At 32.7% G+C, this 23,667-nt stretch overlaps 3 protein-coding genes across 3 annotated transcripts; 1 reads left to right on the top strand and 2 right to left on the bottom strand.

Moving 5' to 3' along the window:
• Positions 1-1,555: 1,555 nt before the first annotated feature.
• LOC25497289 (NDR1/HIN1-like protein 10) lies at positions 1,556-2,469 on the bottom strand. The gene has a single exon (XM_013597207.3). It carries the CDS (start codon positions 2,280-2,282, stop codon positions 1,647-1,649), a length of 636 nt encoding a protein of 211 aa, XP_013452661.1. The 5' UTR covers positions 2,283-2,469; the 3' UTR covers positions 1,556-1,646.
• Positions 2,470-9,184: 6,715 nt separating this feature from the next.
• Positions 9,185-10,364, bottom strand: LOC25497288 (NDR1/HIN1-like protein 10). The gene has a single exon (XM_013597206.3). The coding sequence runs from the start codon at positions 10,173-10,175 to the stop codon at positions 9,540-9,542; it is 636 nt and encodes a 211-aa protein (XP_013452660.1). The 5' UTR covers positions 10,176-10,364; the 3' UTR covers positions 9,185-9,539.
• A 2,761-nt stretch (positions 10,365-13,125) lies between these two features.
• LOC25497286 (chaperone protein DnaJ) lies at positions 13,126-21,044 on the top strand. Its single transcript, XM_013597204.3, has 11 exons — positions 13,126-13,488; positions 16,413-16,481; positions 16,705-16,797; positions 16,919-17,034; positions 17,281-17,476; positions 17,592-17,767; positions 18,912-19,041; positions 19,386-19,546; positions 19,639-19,721; positions 19,832-19,946; positions 20,413-21,044. The coding sequence occupies exons 1-11, from the start codon at positions 13,207-13,209 to the stop codon at positions 20,576-20,578; spliced, it is 1,587 nt and encodes a 528-aa protein (XP_013452658.2). The 5' UTR covers positions 13,126-13,206; the 3' UTR covers positions 20,579-21,044.
• The last annotated feature ends 2,623 nt before the right edge of the window (positions 21,045-23,667 follow it).

Raw genomic sequence — 23,667 nt, 5'->3', positions numbered from 1 at the left:
AGACACACATGACGAGTTCTTCCCTCTCAACTTGGATTATCTCCTTCTGGCCAAACTATCATCTTTTCTTAATTTTGAGAAATTAAATTATAATTTACGTAACCAAAATGTCTAATATGGTCACATTAAGTAACATATTCAACCCCTCTTGCTCCGATATTTACATGGATAATGGGTAAATCCTTATGTTGTTGGGGGATACGTGGCACCCGCGTTTGACTTGATTTTTTAGTTTCGTGACATTTTTCCATTGCTCTTATCCGCATGTGCGCAACTCTCTTAGAACATGCTTTTATGCTCTTAGCTTTCTTCACTTAGCGGTGTTATAAACAAGGAGCACGATTAAATTGTTCAATTATCCGACTTTAGTAGACGTTAGTAGACCTATTTGAGAAATATCCGACCAACTTCTAATTGGTTGCATTCAATCTCGTCTAACTTTCAATAGATTGAAAGGAGTTCACCTGACACTAAATCACATGTCTCCCGATTTTGGCTAACATGTTATTAATTTTTATAGTTCTAACAGTTAAATCTACTTATTTTCAACTTGTTTCGACTATGTTACCACAACCTGGTAGATCTCATATGGAATGTAGCTTGTTCTGCAATATGTGGATACGTTTGGCTACATCAAAGGTTTGTAACTTCTTATAGAAGCTTATCCTTGATAAAATTCCAACAAGAGTTAAGTTGCTTCGGAGGGGGATTATCTCGCACTTGGATCCAAGTGGTCGTTAGCTGCGTGGAGAGTCAATGGAAAATTTGATTCACTTGTTTCTACACTATGGATTTGCATCAGAAATTTGGTACAAGGTTTTAAGATGGTTGGGGCTCGTCTCGTTGGTGCCACCAGATTTATTTATCTCCTTTCAATCGCTTATCGGGGAGGGGGAGGGTATGTGCAAAATAAGCACCTGTGATCTGATGCTTATTTGACAAGTAACCCTGTCACCTATTTGGTAGAAGACGTGGTTGATAAAACTTATGCGTTGGCTTGGCATTGGTTCCCATGTTATAAGTAATTCAACTTTGTGCATGTATTACGAATAGGAGTGGGATCTGTTGAATTGCATGGTGAGGTAATTGTGGCCTTTTTCGGTCTAGAATAGTCAACATCAGAATTCAGTTTTGTGGGAGTCTTATAAAGGTGTCTAGATAAGGCAGAATTGGTTTTTTAACCTGCTATAGTTTGGTTACTATTGCTGAAACACAGTAGTAGATTGTTGTTTCGACTCGGTTTTGGTTCTTGCGCTTGCAGCCAGGTGGATTTCGCGAACTGGTGTGTAAATTTCGGGTCTCTTGGGCTGCTGCTGCTCTATGGAATGAGTAATGCGGCGTTTGCTGCCTCAACTCCAGTTTTCTTCTCCGTGTTTAAATTTGAAGTGTTGGCGAAGTGTCTGGATATTTTTGCTGATTTGGTGCATAGTCTTTTATCCGGATACATCTTGTGCTCGAATTTAAATGTTTTGGTATTATTTGTCGATTCAAAAAGGAAGAAAAAAAAGGCAAGAACATGAAGTGAAAAGAAACTAAAACCAATGAAACGACAATATTTCTTAAAACTAAACAAAGGAAGTGAATCACAACATGAATTTTGAGATGTACAATATGAGGAAAAGTTGTATTAAATCTACATAAAGATATCAATATTTATTTATATCACGGTCTAAAAAGAAAGAATCAGCGCTACATCTTCTGGTACTAAAAGAAAATGTTGATGATGATGAGTTACCATTGGAAGAAGAAACCAAAGGAACACTCAAACGACCACACTGAACAACCGGTGGCTTAAACCGACCACTTTTATAAAAGCTACCAAACTTAGCTCTAATTCGAAAATCAAAATCAACAGCCAAATCGTTATAAATCCCAAGACGCGTCTCTTCAGAATACTCGTTAAGTTGTTGACGTCCAAGTTTGATGGTAGCATTTCCTTTAAATTCTACAGGTCCAAGAAAAGTGGTATTCTTGTGTCCTTGATCAAAGGGAGACAAACTCGCACGACTGAAATCATTGTCTTTGTACCAGGCAATCGCGGTGATTCTTCGATAATAGACTATGATGTTGTTGTTGGGGTTTCTTGCTGTGATATTCACTTTGAAATTGTAAAATAAGTTGTTGTTTGTGAGGTTGAACTCGGTGAGAGATGCATCAGTTACGTGAAATTTCACGCTTGAGGGGGAGATTACTATCCAGAAGACGATGATGCCAATTACGAAGAGGACTACAGCCATACAAAATCCGCAACAAATGCGTGTGGCCCAATTATCACAACCCATATTGGTGATAAGGTTTTTGAATTTTTTTGTGATGGTGAGGTTTTGTGGTGGATGAATTTTATGGTACAAAGTTGTGTACTTTTAAAGGGTTGGAATTCATGATTTTCCAGGTGATTTCCTTGCAATATACAGCAATGAGAGTAGCATTGACTTTTGGAATTCATGATGTTGTTTGTTGCTTGCTTGTTTGTCAAACAAGTGATTCCTAATATAAACTACTCCCACGTATTACAATTGTTTAGTTTAAAATATTTATTGGTCTCAAATTAATTGTTACTTTATAATACCAACAAAATATATACTTTTTCGGTAATATAGTCTAATTTATTGTAGTTTAACACATCAAACTATCTTACCAATTACAATTAATGAGAGGATATTTTAACACTAAACAAAAATCGTTTTATCGTTGAAATCAACAAAGACGATAAACAGAGAATAAGATTAGGGGAGCTTCTATGGTGCAGTCAAAAAAATGACTTTTTTAAAAAAGTCATTTTGTTTAACCAATAGCATAGTTGTTCATGTCATGTTAGCTAGTGTCTTTGTGATGGACCACTGTAACACTAAATTTTACTTTATCACAAATCAGTCCTCATACAAAATATTAATTGATTTATTAACTTATTTTATTTATAATTTCTAAAAAAATAAAATCATTATTTGTTCTTCATCTTTTCAATTTGTTCAACCTTTCTTCACGTTCTGCATATTATTCATTTTTCTTCATCTTCTTCCCAAAATGGAAGACATGACCATCACTGACAAAAATCATTCTTAACCCAATTCAAAATCGAAATCGAAATTGAAATCCATTCAAAATCTTGAGTTCCTCATCTCAAAATCGAAATCCATTTGAAATCCAATTCTTCCATTCAAAATCGAAATCATGTTCTTCCATGCAGTTTGAAATCGAAATGCAATTCCGCTTTGAACCGGTTTGTATCATTCAAAAACTAAGTGAGATTGTTCTATCGCATAATCCTGTATCTAATCATGTTCGCTGGAAATCATGTTCTTCTGCTTGCTTTGAACCGGTTCATAATCCTGTATCTAATCCTTCCCCAATTTCATTTATTTTTTTTCAATCTCACTTAGTTTTTTCATTGATTAATAATTTATTTGTTTATATTTAATTCAAGGTTGATTGGTAAAAAATAATAAAAAAAAAATGTTTAATTTTAATTTAATCAAGGACACAATTGCAATAAGTAAAAATATAGTGGTACACCATATAAGCAAATGTACAATGCGCACTAAAATTTGATGTGGCATGAATTAAATACACAGATGTATTATAATTGGTAATTCTAATGACTTCACCAGAAAAGTCATTTTAACGACTTCACCATAGAATTTCCCTAAGATTAGAAGATAAGAACGAGAGTGGAAATAAAATATAAAATTGTTGATGAAAGACCAAAACACAAGAAAAGAAGAAAAAAAAATTACATTATAAAAACTTTTAAACTTGACCGGACTTGCATTTAGATTTAGTAGACTACATTAGTTTGATTAGTTAAAAAAAAAGACCGAAGATTCCTAAAAAAAAAAGTAGTCTCTTTTTTTAAGTCTAGAATATCAAAAGACTAAAATATATTTTTGGTCCTTACAAATATGGCGAGTTTGAATTTTGGTCCCTGGTAAAAAAAATATTGAAATCCATCCCTGCAAATTTTTTTGTTTTTTAAAATAGTCATTGACCCCCACTTTATTGATGATTTGACACATTTATGCCTACGTGGCATTCGCTGACTGTGTAAGTTTGTACATTTGACAGCCACGCGGTAATTATTTTAATTTATTTATTTAATAAACTTTTTTTAAAAATAAAAATATATATTTGAAATTAAAATAAAACATTTAAAAATAGAAATAAATTTAAAAAAATACGGTAATTAATTTTTCCAAAATTTATTTAAAGTTTTCAAAAAAATTAAATTTTGAATTTATTTTTTGTAATTTTTGAAAATTAATTTCCCTTTTTTTTTTTAGAAATATTTTTTATTTCGAAAAAAATGAAAAATTCTTTTTTGTCAAGTCTTTCTAATTTTTCGAAATTTTTTTTTTCAATTTTTTAATTCTGAAAATAAATAAATTCTTTTTATTTTTGATAAAAAAATCTGAAGATAAATTTCCTTTTTTTAAAAAAAAATTAGAAAAATGTTATCTAACTTTTTATTTTTTTTTATTTTACAATAATTAATTTCCAGGAAAAAATTAAAAAAAAAAACACCTGTTTAAGTTTGAAAAAAAACAGAAAATCTTTTTTTTATTTTGAATTTGTTTTTCTAATTTGTTTCTTTATTTTTTTTATTAATTTTGTTTTTTTCAATTTTTTTATATCGAAAATTAATTTCCAGTTTTTTTTATTAATTTCATTTTTTTCAGTTTTTTATTTTTATTTCGAAAATATATTTTTTGTTTTTTAAAAAATTGATTTTAAATAATTAAAATGAAATCAGTTACACGTGGCTGCCACATGTGCACAATTAAACAGTCAGCAAGTGACACCTATGCAAAAATAAGACATATAAGCAAGAAAGCGGGTCTAAGGACCTTTTTAAAAAACAAAAAATTTCGCAGGGATTGATTTCAAGAAATATTTTTACCAGAATCAAAACCCAAAATCGTTATATTTGCAGGGACTAAAAACATATTTTAGTCAATACCAAATATTGATTAACAATACATAAAGTGTACTTCATTCATAGGTCTTGATTGGCAAAAATAACAAAATTGTGTAGTTGAATGTCGTAATTTGGATTCGAATCTCAAATCTTCTACTTATATTTTTAGTGATTATCATTTCGTCCATTTAAAAAAAAAATTGTTTCACTCAAATTAGTTTTCTATTTATCTTGAAATTATATGAATTTGCAAAAGTAATCATATTTGTTTTTGAAGAAGCAAAAATGAATTATATCAAGTTATTAACTAATCACCGGTTTTACCAACTATTATGATCTAAGTCACAATGTGTTGAATTAGACTTTCGTATAGGAATTCTTCTTAAAATCGGATTGTTAAAAAAAAATCATCTAAAAAAAGTGTACGTCTTTAATATCAATAATAATTTATTGGCTAAATTGATCATTCAGTCCCTTAACTTAATTCTTTTTTTTTTTAAATTGGTCCTTTAATTATAAAACGTTTCAATTTGGTCTTTTATCTTTGTTTTCATTATCAATTTGGTCCAATTTTATTAATTTTAAACCTCTTAAAAAGAAGACCGTTGGATAAAGGAGGTTCATCAGATTTAACGTTGTATCACTAATACCTAATGCTATGCTTCTTTCATCTTCCACTTTCTATTTCTTAGTGACCGGTCAATTGTAACAAGTTGCCTCTCCATATATGAACATCTCTCATATTGTTCAAGAATTCTTTCCATACCGTTAACAAAAAAATTAAAAAAGTGAACATAGATTTTTATATACCGATTACATGCATCTTCAGGAAACATAATCCATATATTTTCAAATCACACTAAACACATAACCAAATAAATCTCAACGAAACAAAAAGGAAAAGTGCATAACAAGTTTTTAGGACTTAATCTTAAAATTGATTTGAATGTAATGCATCAAAAATTCAGATCCAAAAAAAAAGCTCTTGTAAGATGGGTTTCAAAAAAAAATTCACACTATCATCAAACTGTAAGATAGGTTTACTAGCTGGGAAAAAAGCTCTTGTATCTTTCAATTTCAACTCTAATCTCTTCCAATACCATAAACTTTTTAATTCAAATTCAATTCACCACAAACAACATCAAAATTCAATTTATTCACCAATTCATCCTAAAATCAACCCTAATTTCAAAATCAAACCCTCCAAATCCCAAACCATATTCCCCAATTTCAATTTTTCCCAAATTTCTTAAACACAGTAAATGAAAACAATTAAAGTTAAGAGTTACCGATTTATAGGTTTTAAGAATTAAACCAAAATATGGAGGTAGAAACCAAAAATAGAAGTGAAAAAGAAACAGTTAGAATCTTCAAAAATTAGTGAAATCACACACACACACACACAGCTCAGTCCAGTAACTGTAACTGCACAACTCAAGACAACCACCACCGCGAGCGCCGCCCTGCACCAGCCACCGCAAGCCACTCTTTCTCCACTGCGATCCTCTGTCTCTCTCTATTCTGTTTCTTTTATTTTTTTCTCTCTTTTATTAACTGTACATAAAACATAAAAAGCTTCCAGGTTTGTACATTAGAGTTGTTGTTGGTTACGACATTGATGTAGTGATGAGATTATATGTTGTTTTTGAGTTAGATGAATGTTATATGAAAAAGAAGATGAGGAAGAAGATGAAGAAAGTAATATAAATTAGGCGTTGGTGATACACCATTAGATGCAATGGATCTCTTATATTCAACGGTCTTCTTTTTGAGATGTTTAAAATTAATAAAATAGGATCAGATTGATGGCGAAAACAAAGATAAAGACCAAATTGAAACGTTTAATAGTTAAGGAATCAATTCGAAAAAATAATTAAGTTAAGGGACTAAACAATGTATTAAGTCTAATTTATTTGAATGTAATTTGTTGAAAAAATCGACTATGATGATGAATGAAACATATAAAATAAGGAAAATTATTAGCATGTCCTTGTTTTCTGCTATGTAACAATTCATAGAACATATTTTAAAAGAAGAAAAAAAACTATTTGTAAAGCACTTTATAGGGGTGTAACGATTCACTTTGGTTCAATTTTCGGTTAAAAAAATGTCCAATCAATTAAATCTACATTTGTTTGATTTGATTATGTTTTTGTTTTGTCAAACTATTCCTTACAAATTAACTTTGCAATTCATTAATCATTTACTCAGTATAATTTACTTAGAACATCATTAACCACATTTTCTAGGTATCCAAATTAGTGTTTCAAAAGTAGGACCAAAGATTGAATTGATGAGACCTCTAAATTATTGTTGATTTGGATGAACCCATTTGAACCGGGCGACAAATAGAGACTAATTTCACAAGTACTAGGTCTTGGAAGAAGATTTAAGAGCTAAGATCTAACTAGGACTTCTGTCATAGGCCAAAGGCTTCGCAGAATAACACTTGGGTGGAAAATGTTGATGACCTAACCTAACAATATTGCATGTCAAGATTATGTGATTGTACTTCGACCGGTAGTCTTCACGGGCTTAACATGAAGGTTGCGTGCATACCACTCCCAATGGTCTAGATTGCCAGGAAGCTATGCGAAGTTATAACACTTTACATCTTTCCTCGGGAAGTTGTATGAAGCTATAGCTTCCATCTTAGAGTTGTAACTTTCTAAATCTTGTGAATCTCTATCTTTACCAAGTTAATTCCTCAACCACACTTTTTCACTTGAATCTCTATTTCCTTTTTACATGCTTTATTTACTTCTGCATTTTACTACTTTAGCATCATAAAACCTTGTCCTTGCTATTTATCGTTTTGGATCTTAAAAAAATTTAGTATTTGAAAGTACTTAGAACTTATCCACAACAATCCTCGTGGGATCGATACTATACTTACTCTTTATCACTTGTTGCGACAATGTATACTTGCACCGAGTATACATGGGAAATAGGCAACTATTATACGAGCATCACCAGGTCAGGCTTTTAAATAGGCCAGACCAGACAAAAAAAAATAGGCATACGAAAGGCCATAGGCCAGACTCAGGCCTGTAAAAAAAATTGTAGGTCAGGCTCAGGCCTATCAAAGTTTGGCATGACCTCCCCTATTTTTTATGAAGTTATAATTAATTTTTTGCCCTCGATGGGGTCAATCGATGATCATGAAGCCTTGTAACCTAAGAAAATAACCTCGGTTGGAATTTTGAAAGGGGTGTTATCCTAAAATCAACTCAAATGGTGAAATCTACATCATATTTTGTTGTAGTTGGCCTAGGATCAGCGATCACACAACCGCTCTTGAAGAAAGTTACAACACTTTAACTAACATCTTAATATTTTTGTTATCATGTTACAAATACAAAATCTTCGACTCTATTTAATATTGACTAATCTTTATCGGAAAATATGTAACACACACATGACGAGTTCTCCCCTCTCAAATTGGGTTATCTCCTTCCGGCCAAACTATCATCTTTTCTTAATTTTGAGAAACTAAATTATAATTTATGTAACAAAAATGTCTAATATGGTCTCAAAAATAAAATCACATTAAGTAACACACCTCTTGCTTTGCTATTTACGTGTATAATGGGTGAATCCTTCTATTGTTGGGGGATACGTTGTGCCCACATTTGACTCGATTTTCTAGTTTCGTGACATTTTTCCATTGCTCTTATCCACATGTGTGCAACTCTCTTAGAACATGCTTTCATGCTCTTAGCTTTCTTTGGTTAGTGGTGTTATAAACATGGAGCATAGTTAAATTGTCCAATTATCAAGTTCTACTGAATTTTGACCAATTCTAATACTTCAACGACCTTTGTAGACGTCAGTAGACAAAGATCCGTCTAATTCGTAATTGGTTGCATTCACACTCATCTAACCTTCAACAGAATCACATGTCTTCCGATTTTGGCTAACAAGTTATATATTTATTTTTAGGTCTCATGTAACGGCGGTTATTCGCTACTTGTTTCGACTATGTTACCACAACCATATAGATCTCATATTTACTCTCTCCGTCCCTTAATAAATGACCCAGTTGACAATATACATTATTGATTTGACATACTTTGACCATACTTTTATACTAATTCACAAAGATAAATAATATCATGTAAGATGTTGTTGGATTCGTCTCGATGAATATTTTTAAAATATTATATTTTTATAATTTTTTTTAGTAGAGAATTGAAGATATCAAAGATAAAACATATGCATTGGTATGTGTGTCAAGTCAACTAGATCATTTATTGAGGAACGGAGGGAGTATTATTTTGAACAAGTCAAAATGAATTATATTAACAAAACCACAGTAATCCCTTCAACACAAATAAAATCTCATATGGATTATAGCTTGTTCTGCAATATGTAGAAGACTTTGGCTCCATCAAAGTTTTGTAACTTCTATAAGAAGCTTATCCTTGTAAACTTGTGCTCAGGTCTAAGTGTTTCAATATATATATAAAAATTAAATAAAAAAAGAAGGCAAGAACATACAGCATGTAAAACGAAATTAAAAATAATTGAATACAATATTTCTTAAAACAAAACAAATGAAGTGACTCACAACATGAATTTCGTGAGGTGCAATATGAAGAAAAGTTGTATAATCCACCTTAAGATATCAAACTGTTGCTGCTTTATTTATATCACGGTCTGTAAAGAAATCACCACTGCTACATCTTCTGGTACTAAAAAAAAATGGTGATGATGACGAGTTACTATTGAAAGAAGAAACCAAAGGAACTCTCAAACGACGACACTGCAGAACCGGTGGATTAAACCGACCACTCTTATAGAAGCTTCCATACTTAGCTCTAATTCGAATATCAAAATCAACAGCCAAATCTTTATAAATCCTAAGACGCGTCTCTTCAGAATACTCGTTAAGTTGTTGACGTCCAAGTTTGATGAAAGCATTTCCTTTAAATTCTATAGGTCCAAGAAAAGTGGTATTCTTGTGTCCTTGATCAAAGGGTGTCAAAGTTATATGACTGAAATCATTGTCTTTGTACCAAGCAATCGCCTTGATTCTTCGATAATAGACTATGATGTTGTTGTTGGGGTTTCTTGCTGTGACATTCACTTTGAAATTGTAATATAAGTTGTTGTTTGTGAGATTGAACTCGGTGAGAGTTGCATCGGTTACGTGAAATTTCACGCTTGAAGGGGAGACTATTATCCAAAAGACGATGATTGTAATTACGAAGAGGACTATAAGACAACATAATGTGCAACAAATGCGTGCGGCCCAACCCATATTGGTGATGAGGTTTTTGAATTTTTTTCTTTGTGATGATGAGGTTTTGTGGTTGATGAATTTTATGGTACGAAGTTATGTACTTTTAAAGTGTTGGAATTCATGAGTTTTGGGTGTGGTTTATAGCTGTTGATTTTCTAGGTGATTTCCTTTCAATATACAGCAATGAGAACAGAGTAGCATTGACTTTTGGAAACGAATGATTCCTAATATAAACTACTCCCACAAACTTACTATAATGGTTTTATATTAGTCTATCAAATTGACATCGATGACAATTAAATGTAAACTTCTGAAAAAGAGTATACTCTAAGATCTTAAATCAACATGAGTGAATTCAATTGTTTTATTTACATTATTTATTTGTCTCAGATTTATTCAAACTATTTCTCAAAAAAAGAAAACTATCAAACTACCTTACCAATTACAATTTTTTTTTTTTTATGTTACCAATTAGAATTAATGAGAGAATATTACAATAATAAGCGAAACTTATTTTATCATTGAAATCAACAAATACAACGTAGAAAGAAATGGGTTTGAAGATAAGAAGGAGAGTAGAAATAAAATATATTAACACTTGTCCCCATTGCAGCCTATAAATATTGTTGATGAAAGACCAAAACACAAGAAACAAAATTACATTATAAAAACTTTTAAACTTGACCGGACTTGCATTATTTAATTAGACTACATTGGTTTGATGAATTAAGAAAAGACGTAGTCCCTTTTTTTTAAGTATCTGAATACCAAATATTGATGATTAACAACTTTTCAAAAATAAAATATTGATTAATAAGAAATAAAGTGTCATGTGAATATAACTTAATTGACAGAGACATCGCAAAATATATGAAAATGTCAGGAAAATTGACAATGATCATCTCAGGTGAATGAAAACTATAAAACAAAGAAAATTCTTATCATGTCTTTGTTTTCTGTTATGTAACAATTCATAAAACATAGTTTAAAAGTAAAATAAATTAAAAAAAAAGAAAGCAATTCATTTCAGTACAAAAAAATTCCAATCGATTAAATATACATTGGTTTGATTTGATTATTTTTATTTTCTTTCAAACTAGAACTTACAGACTAACTTAAGGAACAAGATTTTTTTTCCATCAAATTTAAATGGATGATTGCTCAATCCTTACAATTTTAACGTGTGAAACGGTGATTCATTAAATTGATACCACTCTGATGAAAAATTAACACATATATATGGTAACACACCAATGCGCAGTGGAAATAAATTTCCCTAAACTTGCAAGAATCTCTAAGGAGCAGCAACAAATATATGACAGCGGTGAAAGCAGATAAGACACAAGTAGTCATAGATTTTTAACGTGGAAATCCCCTCAAGGGTAAAAATCATAAGTCGTCTAGACCAATAAAAAAGTCACTGTAATCAAATATAGGTACAAAAGAGTCCAAAAATAATCCAAATTGTGTTCAAATATGTATGAAACTCATTAACCATAATTTATGTTCAAGTTTATATAAAAAAATAATAAGATTTGTAAAAAATAAAAAAGTTATATCTAAAAACATGGTTTAAAACCTTCAAAATTATGGTTAATTTGTCTTCTTTTTTTTTTTTTTGAGAGAAAGATGGTTAATTGTCATTAGTGGGTGATTATGAATTGCGACATTGTAGGTAATGATTCAGAAAGAAAAGTATATCTAAAAACCTTGGTTAAAAACATTTAAAATTATGGATAATTGTGTTTGATGGATTTGACAAAAGTATTTTGAGATTTTTTGGCAATGGAAAAACATGTTTTTTTATATGTGGTAGGCGGGTGATCCTCTTTGTAAAAGATTTTGAAGACATATAAAAGTCAAATGGCACAAGGCGATCCTATTTTTTATTATTTCTCTTTAACTTCTTTTTTGTCTATTGGATAGATGGTGATTTTGAATCATTTATTTGCATGTAATCATCCATCTGCATCTTCTTTTTCTCCGATATGTTATCTGTATAAATGTCTTTTTTACAAGCATCTATATAATTTTTTTTACCAAAATCTCTATAAGTGTTGTTCACATATACTTGATTCTTTATAATTTGAGATTTTGTCACTTAAGTGCGGCGTAGTTTGATTTTTCCGTCTTGGTGCAACATAACTTGGTTTTCATGTTTTGTTTAGGTGTTTATTCCGTTCAAATTGATAGGTATGGTTATATTAAACCCACATCATAAATCCAACAAATGATGATATGCGCATCTATGTTACATATCTAGAATACATAGATATACCAATCGCTTTAATTGTCACATTTGTAAAGCCTTGTGCCATTTGTAAGTCTTATGATGTATTGAGTTTGTTCGCAAATTCATCTTTTTCGATTTAACAATACACTATTTGTGTTGTTTTCGATGTAATCTACCGATTTCAATTAACATATATAACTAAAATTCTAATGGTCTCAAATGAACACGCTAAACGCATCTTATGCCCCAAACTATGAAGTACAAACACTCATTAGATTAGGTGTGTCTCAAAGTCGGACACGTTTCGACATCGGACACCGATGCAACACCAACACCTATAATTATAAATTAGGCTAAAATATGGTTTTAGTCCCTGCAAATATGTCTCGTTTTGGTTTTAGTCCCTGTAAAAAAAAATGTTTTTGGTCCCTGCAAAATTTTTTGTTTTTGAAAATAGTCCCTGTAAAAACAAAAAATTTTGCAAGGACCAAAAACTACAAAATTGGTTTAGTTATAATGTGTCACGTATGCAAAAACAAAAAATTTTGCAGGGACCAAAAACAATTTTTTTTTACAGGAACTAAAATCAAAACGAAACATATTTACAGGGATTAAAATCATATTTTAGCCTTATAAATTATATCACTTTCTTAAATTATTATTGATGTCGATATATTATGGTATAGTGCGTCCGTGATTCGTTACGCCTTCTAACCACTAAACCCCTCTTATGCCCCCAATAACCACCAATTATCATCACTAAATTCACAACTCCTTTGATATGAACAAAAACACAACATCGTCAACATCATCACCATGTCTCAAATTCTATGTTCTATACTCCATATCCAAACCCCATTTTCAATGCCATTCATCACCCTCTCACCACCATCTTCTTCCCCTTTCACCATTGCCACCCCTTCAAACCTCACCTTCAAAACCACAACTCCTTTCCCTCTCTCCTCCACAAGAAACCGCTCCCGTTTCGCAACAGTGGTCAGAGCCAAAGGTGGAAAAGATCACTACTCTACTTTGAATGTCAGCAACAATGCTTCGTTGCAAGAAATTAAGAGTTCTTATAGGAAACTTGCTCTAAAGGTTTGATTTTTATTTGTTTTTTTTAAATGGGTTTTGGAATTTTTTTTGTGTTTTGGTTTTTTTGAGTGGTGATTTTGATGGGTCGTGTTTATTTTTGAGAAAATGTGTAAAAGGTGGGGAATTGGAATATGGGGTGTTGAGTTTCTGTGAAATTTATGCTTAAAATTATAATTTTCAGTTAATTTCTAGCTTATTGATTTCATTGCTTTGTTAAATTGAAGATTAGTTTGGATTGACTTATTTTTGAGCTTATGTAAAACAGCTTATACAAATAAATAAGCATTTATGTATTCATAAGCTTGTCAAGGTAGTTTATGAAAAAAACAGCTTATGAAGATACAATTTTGTCAGTGAGAAATTATGAATTAAGGTAAAAGTTTATTTCTTTGCATAAGCTACAAAATAAGCCAATCCAAACGGGCCCTAAATGGTTATCTAAGTTCAACTCAGATAGTAAATGGTTGTAGATACATTTGATATGCTCGTTCGCAAGTTTGAACCCGTAATTTCTAGTATATTATTAGGCTAAGGGTCTAGTTAGATTGACTTATCTGAGTTTAATTATTTACTAGTATAAGTACTTATGAGACTGTTTCAAAGAGCTTATGCAAACACCTTTTACAACATGTCTATAAGTTGCTTTCAGTGTATTTCCATACACTCTACATGATAGCTTATTGATGTGAACTTTGTAAAAATTGTGGATTGCGTTTTCATTTTTCTCTATTTTATACGAGATGTACTTGGTTTAGTAGAATGCAAGAATTTGTAGTGAAAATAGCTTTCTAGGTAGTGCTGGTTAAAAATTGATTTTGTTTCCATTTCACATTTTAAAACCTAACAAACTGTTGGAGTTCAAGTGTGAGTGGTTAGTTTCACGTGAAATAAGAATGAGCTGAATGAATCCAGTGTGATGATCCCTCGATATTTTAGGCTCCCCTTCAACTAGTGCTGTTAGTTTGCAGCCATGGCACCATTCTGGCAGAATGGCGTGGGAGATTTATTTTTATGGCGTATTTTTGGCATTACTGAAAGCCACAATGGTGTGTTTATATGGCGTATTTTTGGTCTTCCGCCATTGACAACAATGCTCACGACCCGACACAAAACAAGTAGACCTTTTACTGATTACACGAAGATGAAACAATGTTATCTTTATAGAATGTGGCTTTGAGGGCGTCATTTTTTAAAATGTTGGTTGCTAGGATCTCTTTGTACTCTGTAGTCAAAATATGTTTCCTCTAGAAACAACTATCTTAATCTCAACTATGTTTTCTGTCTTTACTTAGCCTGTGTTGATTGGGATGCTTTGATTACTAGTAACCATTTTCTAATCTAAACTAAGAAAAAGACAATAGATAAAGGTAAAAAGAATACAAAAATGAAGGGGAGATAGAGGGGGATGCATGAAAATGACAGTATAATTGGGATGAACAGTATCACTCAAAGGAAAATTTTACCACACATTTACAAGACCCGCTCTGATGTATAACTGAACGTTGAGTAGTAAAAAGCGAATGATAAAATCAGAAAGGTGTTGTAGAGTTAAGAATGTTATGTTAGACGAGTGCTCTCACAAGACAATATAAGATTAAGAATGATATCGCCAGGGACAAGTAAGGGTATCTTCTGTTGGTAAAATTTCTTCTAAGTTAGTTTGGGTATGTGTGCAGCAAGGTTGAAAGTTTGAAACCCATACGAGCATCATTAAGGAGGTAGCTCATATGGAGGATTCACCTTTGGTTAGAGGTAAAGGAAGATCAAGGAATGCTGCAAGTCAAACCGCAATTTGAAGTTGAATGGTCTATCTTTGGATATGATTTTATCTATATAGATATGATTTGAAGTTGAACGCTACTGCCTCATTAAATAACTGCTGTCCAGGCCTAATACTAACAGAAAGATTTGAAGTTGAATAGTCTACCTTTCGATATGATTTGATCTATATAGGACATGGTTCTGAATTGTTGTTGTGGTCGCACTTACGCTACGAAGCATGATATTGTGGCCAATTGCGGTTGTGATGCTGTTGTAGAGACTTCTAAAACTTTTATGTTGCAGACCACTATTTAGAACTACCGCAATCCCACTTAATGGACAAGACTTTGATTGTCGTTGTTGTTTCTTCTTAGCTGTTCTTGTAGTATCCTTTCCTTTACATATGGTTCCTTCCTTCTTCGTTAATCCGTGTGAAATAACTTCGTTATTAATGATTGTATCCTCTTTACCATTGTCCACCAAGACCTATTACCATTAGTAATCATCATGGTTGTCAAATTCTCAAGTTAACTCGTAGAATCATGTAAGTTTACGACTCTGGCTATAAAATGCATTTAACACTCATATGAAATTGTTTCTGTTTAAACTTGAGTTGGCTCGCATAGTCGCATGGACATAGGTTGGGCTGTCTTGGTATAATTTATTGGTTGCTTACAGAATACTTAAATTTGGTTCCACATTTGATTAAATTGTGTTTACTTATATACTATAATAAATGTTTTAAACATTATGTTTGTATTGAGTAAACTCATGCGATTCTATAAAGAACCCACAAGTTTATGGAGATTCTCGAGTTTGACAATCATGGTAATTGGAAATTGAGATTGTTGTTAAAACCTTTATATTATCAGACTTAACTGAAATTAGCACTTCAAAAGCTGTAAGAAAATGTGTATAAGCCATTTGGCACATTTATATTTCTGGTTATAATATAACTTAGGTTGTGTTTGTTAGATATAAAATCGTTCACACACCTTTACCCATTACTTCAACTTTTGGGATTTTGTGGCCTTGCAATTAAAAAAAAAAATCTTGTTGCTAATCTATTAAGGGGAAAATTGTCCACACTGTAATATAAGCTTCTATCTAACAGTATAAGCTTTTGGAATAGTTGGTTTATAATAATGTTTATATTTTGGGACCAGTACCATCCAGATATGAACAAAAATCCTGGAGCAGAAGAGAAGTTCAAGGAGATTAGTGCTGCATACGAGGTAATTTCTTATAAGTTCCACCGCTACAAAACAATGATATATTCTGTTCTACTATTTCATTTGCTTATGGTCTGAACATTGCCATTGTAATCTTTCCTCCGTCTAGTAAACAAGGCTGGATGAATGAAATTTATGGATGCTTGTCTTTTTCAGTGGATATAACTTTTATGTGCCATATTTGCTCGTCTCTTTTTATTCACTTGGTAACAAAGTATGCAAATAGGTCCTATCAGATGATGAGAAAAGGTCTTTATATGATCGCTTTGGTGAGTCAGGTCTACAAGGAGAAAATGGAGGACCAACCAATGCCTCAGAGGTATGTATGTCTATATTCAAGTATTTTACCTTCTGCAATGTCGAAATGAACTCAAGACTTTGATATGGTGATGTAATTATACAGAATTAAAACTGTTCCTGTTTTATTTTGTATTGATCAGGTTGATCCTTCTGATTTATTCGATGCATTCTTTGGTCGTACGGATGGACTATTTAGTGATGAAGGGGGCTTCGGCTTCAATATGAGAAACAGTGGAAACCGTGGCAATGATATTCGGTAAATTTCGTCTATTTTTACGAAGAAAAAAAAATTAAGTTTTCACTTGTCAGCACTGCACATCATTAAATTAATTTTGTTCTATGTTGTAAATAATTTATTTGTTATTATTATTATGGTTATAGTTGTATTGGTCCTATTAGTCAGACTCGTTTTATTTAGTATAGTCTATGTCTATTTAAATGGGTTAGTGCATGTACATTATGAATACTTAATCAAGTATATTTTATACATTCTACAATGCAGGCATGACCTTCGTCTAAGCTTTGAAGAATCCGTTTTTGGAGTAAAGAGAGAGATTGAAATTTCCTGTTATGAGACATGTAATACTTGTGATGGTACAGGAGCTAAATCAAAGAATGGCATTAAAAAATGCACAAGTTGTGGTGGAAAAGGAGGAGAGAAGAAAACCCAGAGAACACCGTTTGGAATGATGTCTCAGGTGATTTAAATTATATAGATTTAATAAGTGAGTGACTATATTTTTTCCCAGTTATATTTAAATTATCTGAGACATTATAACAAGAGTATATTTAATGATGCCATGTGATATTCAGGTTTCTACCTGCTCTAAGTGTGGTGGTCTTGGCATGATAATCACGGATAGATGTCGAAAGTGTGATGGCAGCGGTCTTGTGCAAGCTAAACGAAAAATGGATGTGGTCATCCCTCCTGGCGTCAGTGATGGAGACACAATGAAAATTCGAGGAGAAGGGAATTTTGATAAGAGGAGGTTAGCAGCACAGACCTAACTCTTGCTTAATAATACATGAACTAGCAGCACGTGTACATTCTCTTGCTTAATGTTATTTATTGACTTGATTATACTGTGATTTGTGGGGTGCATTCTAGTTATATATAGTAAAAGAGAAATAGAAGTTGTAAAAGAGACTGCAAAATAGTCCTTTTTCACATCACCCTTAAGTAAGGGTCTGTTCGGATGGGCCTATTTGAGATTGTCTAATGGTATAAACCCTTGTGAGATTGTTTGGGAGAACTTATGCAACGACTTACGCCATGTCCTTAAGTTGTTTTTGTTGCATACCATAAGTACAGCAACGTACAAAATATAGGAAAAAGAAATTAATACTGGAATAACTGTATTATTGATGATGAAAAATGGCAATGCAGTAGGGAAGAAGATCCCTAACTGAAAGGACTTTATCTGCTCAAACCTTCTAAGCCTGTAACTGAAAAGTGATGAATGCCCCTCTATTGCTATCCCTATTCTTCATATAACTGTCATTCCCCTCTAACAAACTAGCCACATCGGCAAATGTAACCAACTCCCCTATTTAGTACATTAGTTGGGCTTAGGCCCAAACCCGACACCTAACACTTTTTAACTTATTTCTATAAATTCTCCAGGATAGCTTATAAAAATAGCTTATAGCTTACATGAAAGCAATTTGACTTTATTTTATCTATTCTTTTAATAGGGCCTAAATGTCAAATGTTTTCTATATATGAATGATCAGCTTGCCACAACAAATTCTTGATATTCAGATAATGTTCTAACTAGTTTGCCATGAAGCCACCATTGAAGAGCCAAAATACTTGTCATTACAAATATGAGGAACTTCCCTATTTCATTAATTTATTTTTAACTGTGAATTTTGATTATAAAAACCTATGCTAAAATACCACAAGTATATTTTTACACATTACCATAAAACTGTTCTGGTTGATTTTGTGCTAAGATGGAAAATTATATCACATGATCTGAGGCCAAAGAGAACCTAAAAAAATACAGGAAAAAAGTCTCATTTTTATTGGACTACTGATTTGCAACCAGAAGCAGAAAGATTGTCAGAATCACTGTAATCCAACTCATCAAATTGCTTAGTGCTGACTATTAGTTTGGTGCATTGTTTCAGGCGTTATACTGGGGATCTTTTTGTTGTCCTCCATGTTGATAGAAAGCAAGGAATTTGGAGAGAGGGTCTCAATTTATACTCAAAGATTAACATTGACTTCACCGAGGCAATACTGGGGTCTGTTAAAAAGGTATTACTTAATTAACCCAAAAATGGCAACACTAATGGTGCAAAATTGAGAAACTTGTTGATTTGGATAATTATGTTCTTTTAGAATTTTATCTTATATTAGGATCTTTCCTTAGTTTTGGGGATTTTATGATAACTTTGTCATCAAAGGATTTTAGTTATTTAAGGATCTTTTCCTACTTTTAAAATCTTATCTTAAATATGTTATTTGATTAGGATTTGACTAGAACTAGAATTTGAAGGATCTTTTGAGTATAGTTCAATGCTTTAATCTTTCATAACACTAAGCCTTGTTCATTGCCTACTGAATGTCTATGAGTGTTGTTTTGACTTTTGTTATTTCAGGTTGAAACTGTTGAAGGTTTTAAGGACCTCCAGATTCCTTCCGGGATTCAACATGGACATTCAGTGAAGTTATCACGTTTAGGAGTTCCAGACATGAACAGACCATCTATTCGCGGCGATCATTACTTCGTCGTAAATGTTCTTCTTCCTAATGATATCAGGTTTGTATTTTTCTTATCATCTTTACTACTTCCTTATATCCTTCAAAAAAACTGAAGTGGTTTCCTTCATTCTCCTCAAATCCATGTTCTAGTGGCACGGAACGCTCACTTGTTGAACAGTTAGCTTCACTTCGAGCATCTAGACAAGGTCATTCATGGTCTTCTGATGACACTGGTAATAGTTCGTTTTACTTCGACACTATTGGATGAAAGTTAATTTTTTAAAATTTTACTGAACATACAAGAAAAAACTTATTCAAGATTTTTTGCAAATGCACTTTCCAGGGCAGCGTAAAGGAAAATTCAATGATTCCATGTGGAGGGATAAAAGAAGTGATGCCTCAAGCGAGGAAACTGAAACTGCAAGTTCTCTATGGGGATCAATCAAGAATTTCTTAAGGTAGGCATCAATAGAACGGTATTATATGTGCTAATTCTGGTTGGATATAAACAATCATGAAATTTTTTGCATGAATATATAGAATTGGGCTATGTAAGTTGTCTTGAAAAAAGTAAGAAATCTACACATGTACCTTCATTCCTAATGAAATGAAGACTCATGAAGCTTTTTGAAAAAACTTAGGCTTGTTTGATTTGCGAAAATGTTTTCAGTTTCTAATTCTCGTTTTCACTTTTAATTACAAAAGTCCTCATGTTTTTAGTGCATGTTTGGATCAACGGTGAATTTGAAGGAAACCACAATGTGCCACCTTGATTTTGACAAAAGCTACATTTTTAGAGTTTCAACATAATCACGGTGCCAATGTGATTTGACTAAACCCATCGTTGTTTTCCGTTTTCAATCTTCCATGAAGAAATTGTTCATGAATAATGGATTAGACTCTTACCTATTTGCTTATGTACAGGAGAGGAAATTCTGACGAAAGGTTTGCATCAATTAGCCAAGATACATCAACACTGATGTGGAGATTTGGCCACCAAAACTATTCAGTCCCACATTCCATTTTTGTTGTTCTATTTATAACTTGGATTTTGAAATCTATAGCAAAGTCTATTCAGAAAAGAACCTAATCCTTCATTTATAGAATAGAAAACAGTGAAAAAACATTAGGATGTGCTTAGTAAGAAAAGTGGGAAAATGGATTCAAGATACCAAAATTGAGAGAGCCATCCCATTCCATTTTCAAGCAAGGGTTGGCAAAATAAAACTTCTTTCAAAATTCTCACCTAAGATGAGTGAGTTGAATTCACCTTCCTGTATGTTCTTCCCCCATTCTTTAACAGGTAACAATCTTTAGCGGAGGTTTTTGTCGAAAGATGCTCCCGTGTTGTATTTTTAAGATGTGCAATTACATTGAAACTTTGCTTTCAAGTTAGCATGATGTCGTACATATGCAAATTTGCTATAGGAGGTGAAGAGAGTTGGTTGATGCAGCTGGTTGACATTTTTCTAAATAATAGTAAATTGTATCTGGATAGAGTAAATTGTGAAGTTTACAAATATATTCTTTAATGTGTTCATTGCTAACTTGTGTTATATTATATGTTATATCTGAATTGAGTGTTGGATGAAGATGTAGTATAATGAAAATAATACAACTAATTGTTAAAAGATAATACAAAAGAGATAGAAACACACTTGCTAAATGAAGAAGAAGTAGAAACAAGCAAGACTTCAATTACTTGCAGCACAAGTTACTAGTCTAGAACTTGTAGCAAACTTTGATAAGCTGTCAAATAGTTAGTTACTATCTAGTGTAGACCAGTGCACAGTAGCTTATAGTATAGCTTCATTTGATAAGTCTATATAAGACTGTTGTATCTTCCTTTCCAAGCTAATGAGAATAATCATTCACTTTTCATATTTTTCTCTCCTTTTCTTCTCTCTTTCTTATCAGTTTCATCTTCTCAATATGGTATCATTTAGCCTTACGATCTAAACACGCTTCTTCCGCAAGCTTTTTCCAATCTTCATCAATGGCGCCACACAACAAAGACGTTGGTTCCTCTTCTTTTGATGATCCTACCGATCATTCCAGTCCCTACTTTGTTCATCCAAGTGATGGTCCTTCTTCAGTCACCGTTTATCCGGTTCTTGACGGATCCAATTATCATTCTTGGGCTCGTTCCATGCGTAGAACTTTGGGTGGGAAAATGAAATTTGAATTCGTTGATGGATCCATTTCTCCGATTGTTGATGAATTTGATCCTCTTTTTCGTGCCTGGAATCGTTGCAACATGCTTTTTCACTCTTGACTTGTGAATTCGGTTTCACCTTCAATTGCTCAATCTATCGTTTTCATGGAAAATGCATGTGATGTTTGGGTGGATTTGAAGGAACGATTCGCACAAGGTGATTTGGTAAGAATCTCTGAATTGATGCAAGAGATTTACTCTTTACAACACGATTCCAAAACTGTTACAACGATTTATTCTGAATTGAAGATTCTTTGGGAAGAATTGGAGATATACATGCCTATACCAAATTGCACTTGTAGAGTGCGTTGTTCATGTGAAATGCTAGGAGAAATCACACTTTCTTTATGCAATTCGCTTTCTTATTGGTTTGAATGACATTTTTGGTATGGTAAAATCACAGATTTTGTTAATGGATCCTCTTCCCTCCATGAACAAAATATTTTCCATGGTTTTACAATATGAAAGACAGCACAATGTTACCTTCAATTCACCTTCTGAAAACCAATTTAATTGCAATGTGAAAACTATCATAAGTGATAATGGTCCGGAGTTTACCATTCCTATGCATCCAAAGGCATTTTACATCAAACAAGTTGTGTTGAAACACCTCAGCAAAATGCTAGAGTTGAGAGAAAACATCAATCTATTTTAAATATCACTAGAGCTTTACTTTTTCAATCACATTTACCTAAAAGTTTTTGGTCTTATGATGTTGTTCATGCAGTATTCATCATGAATAGAGTGCCTACTCCTGTTTTACAAAATCAATCTCCATATTTTTTTATGCATCAAATACAACCTGATTTACATCAACTCAAAGTTTTTGGTTCATTAGCATATGATTCTACTTTACATGCTCATAGAAGTAAACTTGCTTCTAGAGCAAGAAAATGCAATTTTCTGGGTTACAAGAGTGGCATGAAAGGTGTTGTTCTTTTAGATATTCATTCAAAACAAATTTTTGTTTTCAGAAATGTCACTCATCATGAATGTATTTTGCCTTATTAGTCAAATCCTTCAAACATTCTATGGAACTATCAGACAAATGTACTTCTAGAGTCCTCATCTGAAAATGTTTCTGATATTTCACCTCTTTCCAAATATCAAACCAATTTTGGTCCTTCACCTGTACCTGATAACTCTCCTTCTCCTCTTACCAATATTACATCTTCTTCTGTTAATTTACCTACTTGTTGTGAATCCCCGAGCCTCCAAGGCCGGATCGAACCACACCAATACAAAGAATAATGATGTGTGGAGCGACGGAGAGTGGTAACCACCGAACAAAGTTTATTGTGCAAGCAAGAAACAACAAAACACCACCTAGATCTAATCTAGGAACCAAGTGTGAAACACAAAGCAACAATCACAAGATAAACAAGGAGGGAAGAAGAAAACAATAAACACAAAGAGATTGTTCACCCAGTTCGGTCCAAACTTGACCTACTCTGGAGGAGAGATTGTACTCTCCAATCCACTATCAAATGAGTTCTTTACAAAAGGGATACAAGAGGTTACAAGAAATTAGCTTGACAAGTTCACTATGAACAAACCCTAATTTCTACCCCTTTCCCAATCTCACCAAGACACTCAATGATTCTCTCTTTACAAGGTGTTTCCCATGTTTTCAACCCAAGAGATACTCTAATCAAAGAACCCTAAACCCTAGAGCTTCCCCTTTGATTTCCCAAGTCTCTCTCTTCCAACCTCTTTCTTCAAATCTGCACAAGAACACTTAAGTACTAGTCTTCCTCTGTTCCAATCGTGTCACGATTTTCCCAATCATGTCACGATTTGCGTCCGTCCCAAGGAACGACCAGTCCTTATCAAGGATACTTAACGAGCAAGTTTCACGATCGTGTCACGATTTTCCCAAATCGTGCCACGATTTGCACCCCTGCAACCCTAGCTCACGGCATCCGAAATCGTGTCACGGTCCCAAAATTGTGTCACGATTTCCC

This window comes from Medicago truncatula, chromosome 6 (genome assembly GCF_003473485.1).
Source record: "Medicago truncatula cultivar Jemalong A17 chromosome 6, MtrunA17r5.0-ANR, whole genome shotgun sequence".
In the NCBI taxonomy this organism is placed as follows: Eukaryota; Viridiplantae; Streptophyta; class Magnoliopsida; order Fabales; family Fabaceae; genus Medicago; species Medicago truncatula.
The sequence above is the reverse complement of the archived record's forward strand: the minus strand, read 5'-3'. Positions and strand labels throughout refer to the sequence as shown.

What these genes read in the sequence shown, in the direction of transcription:
- LOC25497288 (XM_013597206.3), bottom strand. Translation starts at nt 10,175, where the DNA reads ATGGGTTGGGCCGCACGCATTTGTTGCACATTATGTTGTCTTATAGTC.
- LOC25497289 (XM_013597207.3), bottom strand. Translation starts at nt 2,282, where the DNA reads ATGGGTTGTGATAATTGGGCCACACGCATTTGTTGCGGATTTTGTATG.
- LOC25497286 (XM_013597204.3), top strand. Translation starts at nt 13,207, where the DNA reads ATGTCTCAAATTCTATGTTCTATACTCCATATCCAAACCCCATTTTCA. An exon ending in AACCGTGGCAATGATATTCG is followed by an intron (nt 17,035 to 17,280) that starts GTAAATTTCGTC and finishes TCTACAATGCAG; the next exon opens with GCATGACCTTCGTCTAAGCT. An exon ending in TCAATCAAGAATTTCTTAAG is followed by an intron (nt 19,947 to 20,412) that starts GTAGGCATCAAT and finishes GCTTATGTACAG; the next exon opens with GAGAGGAAATTCTGACGAAA.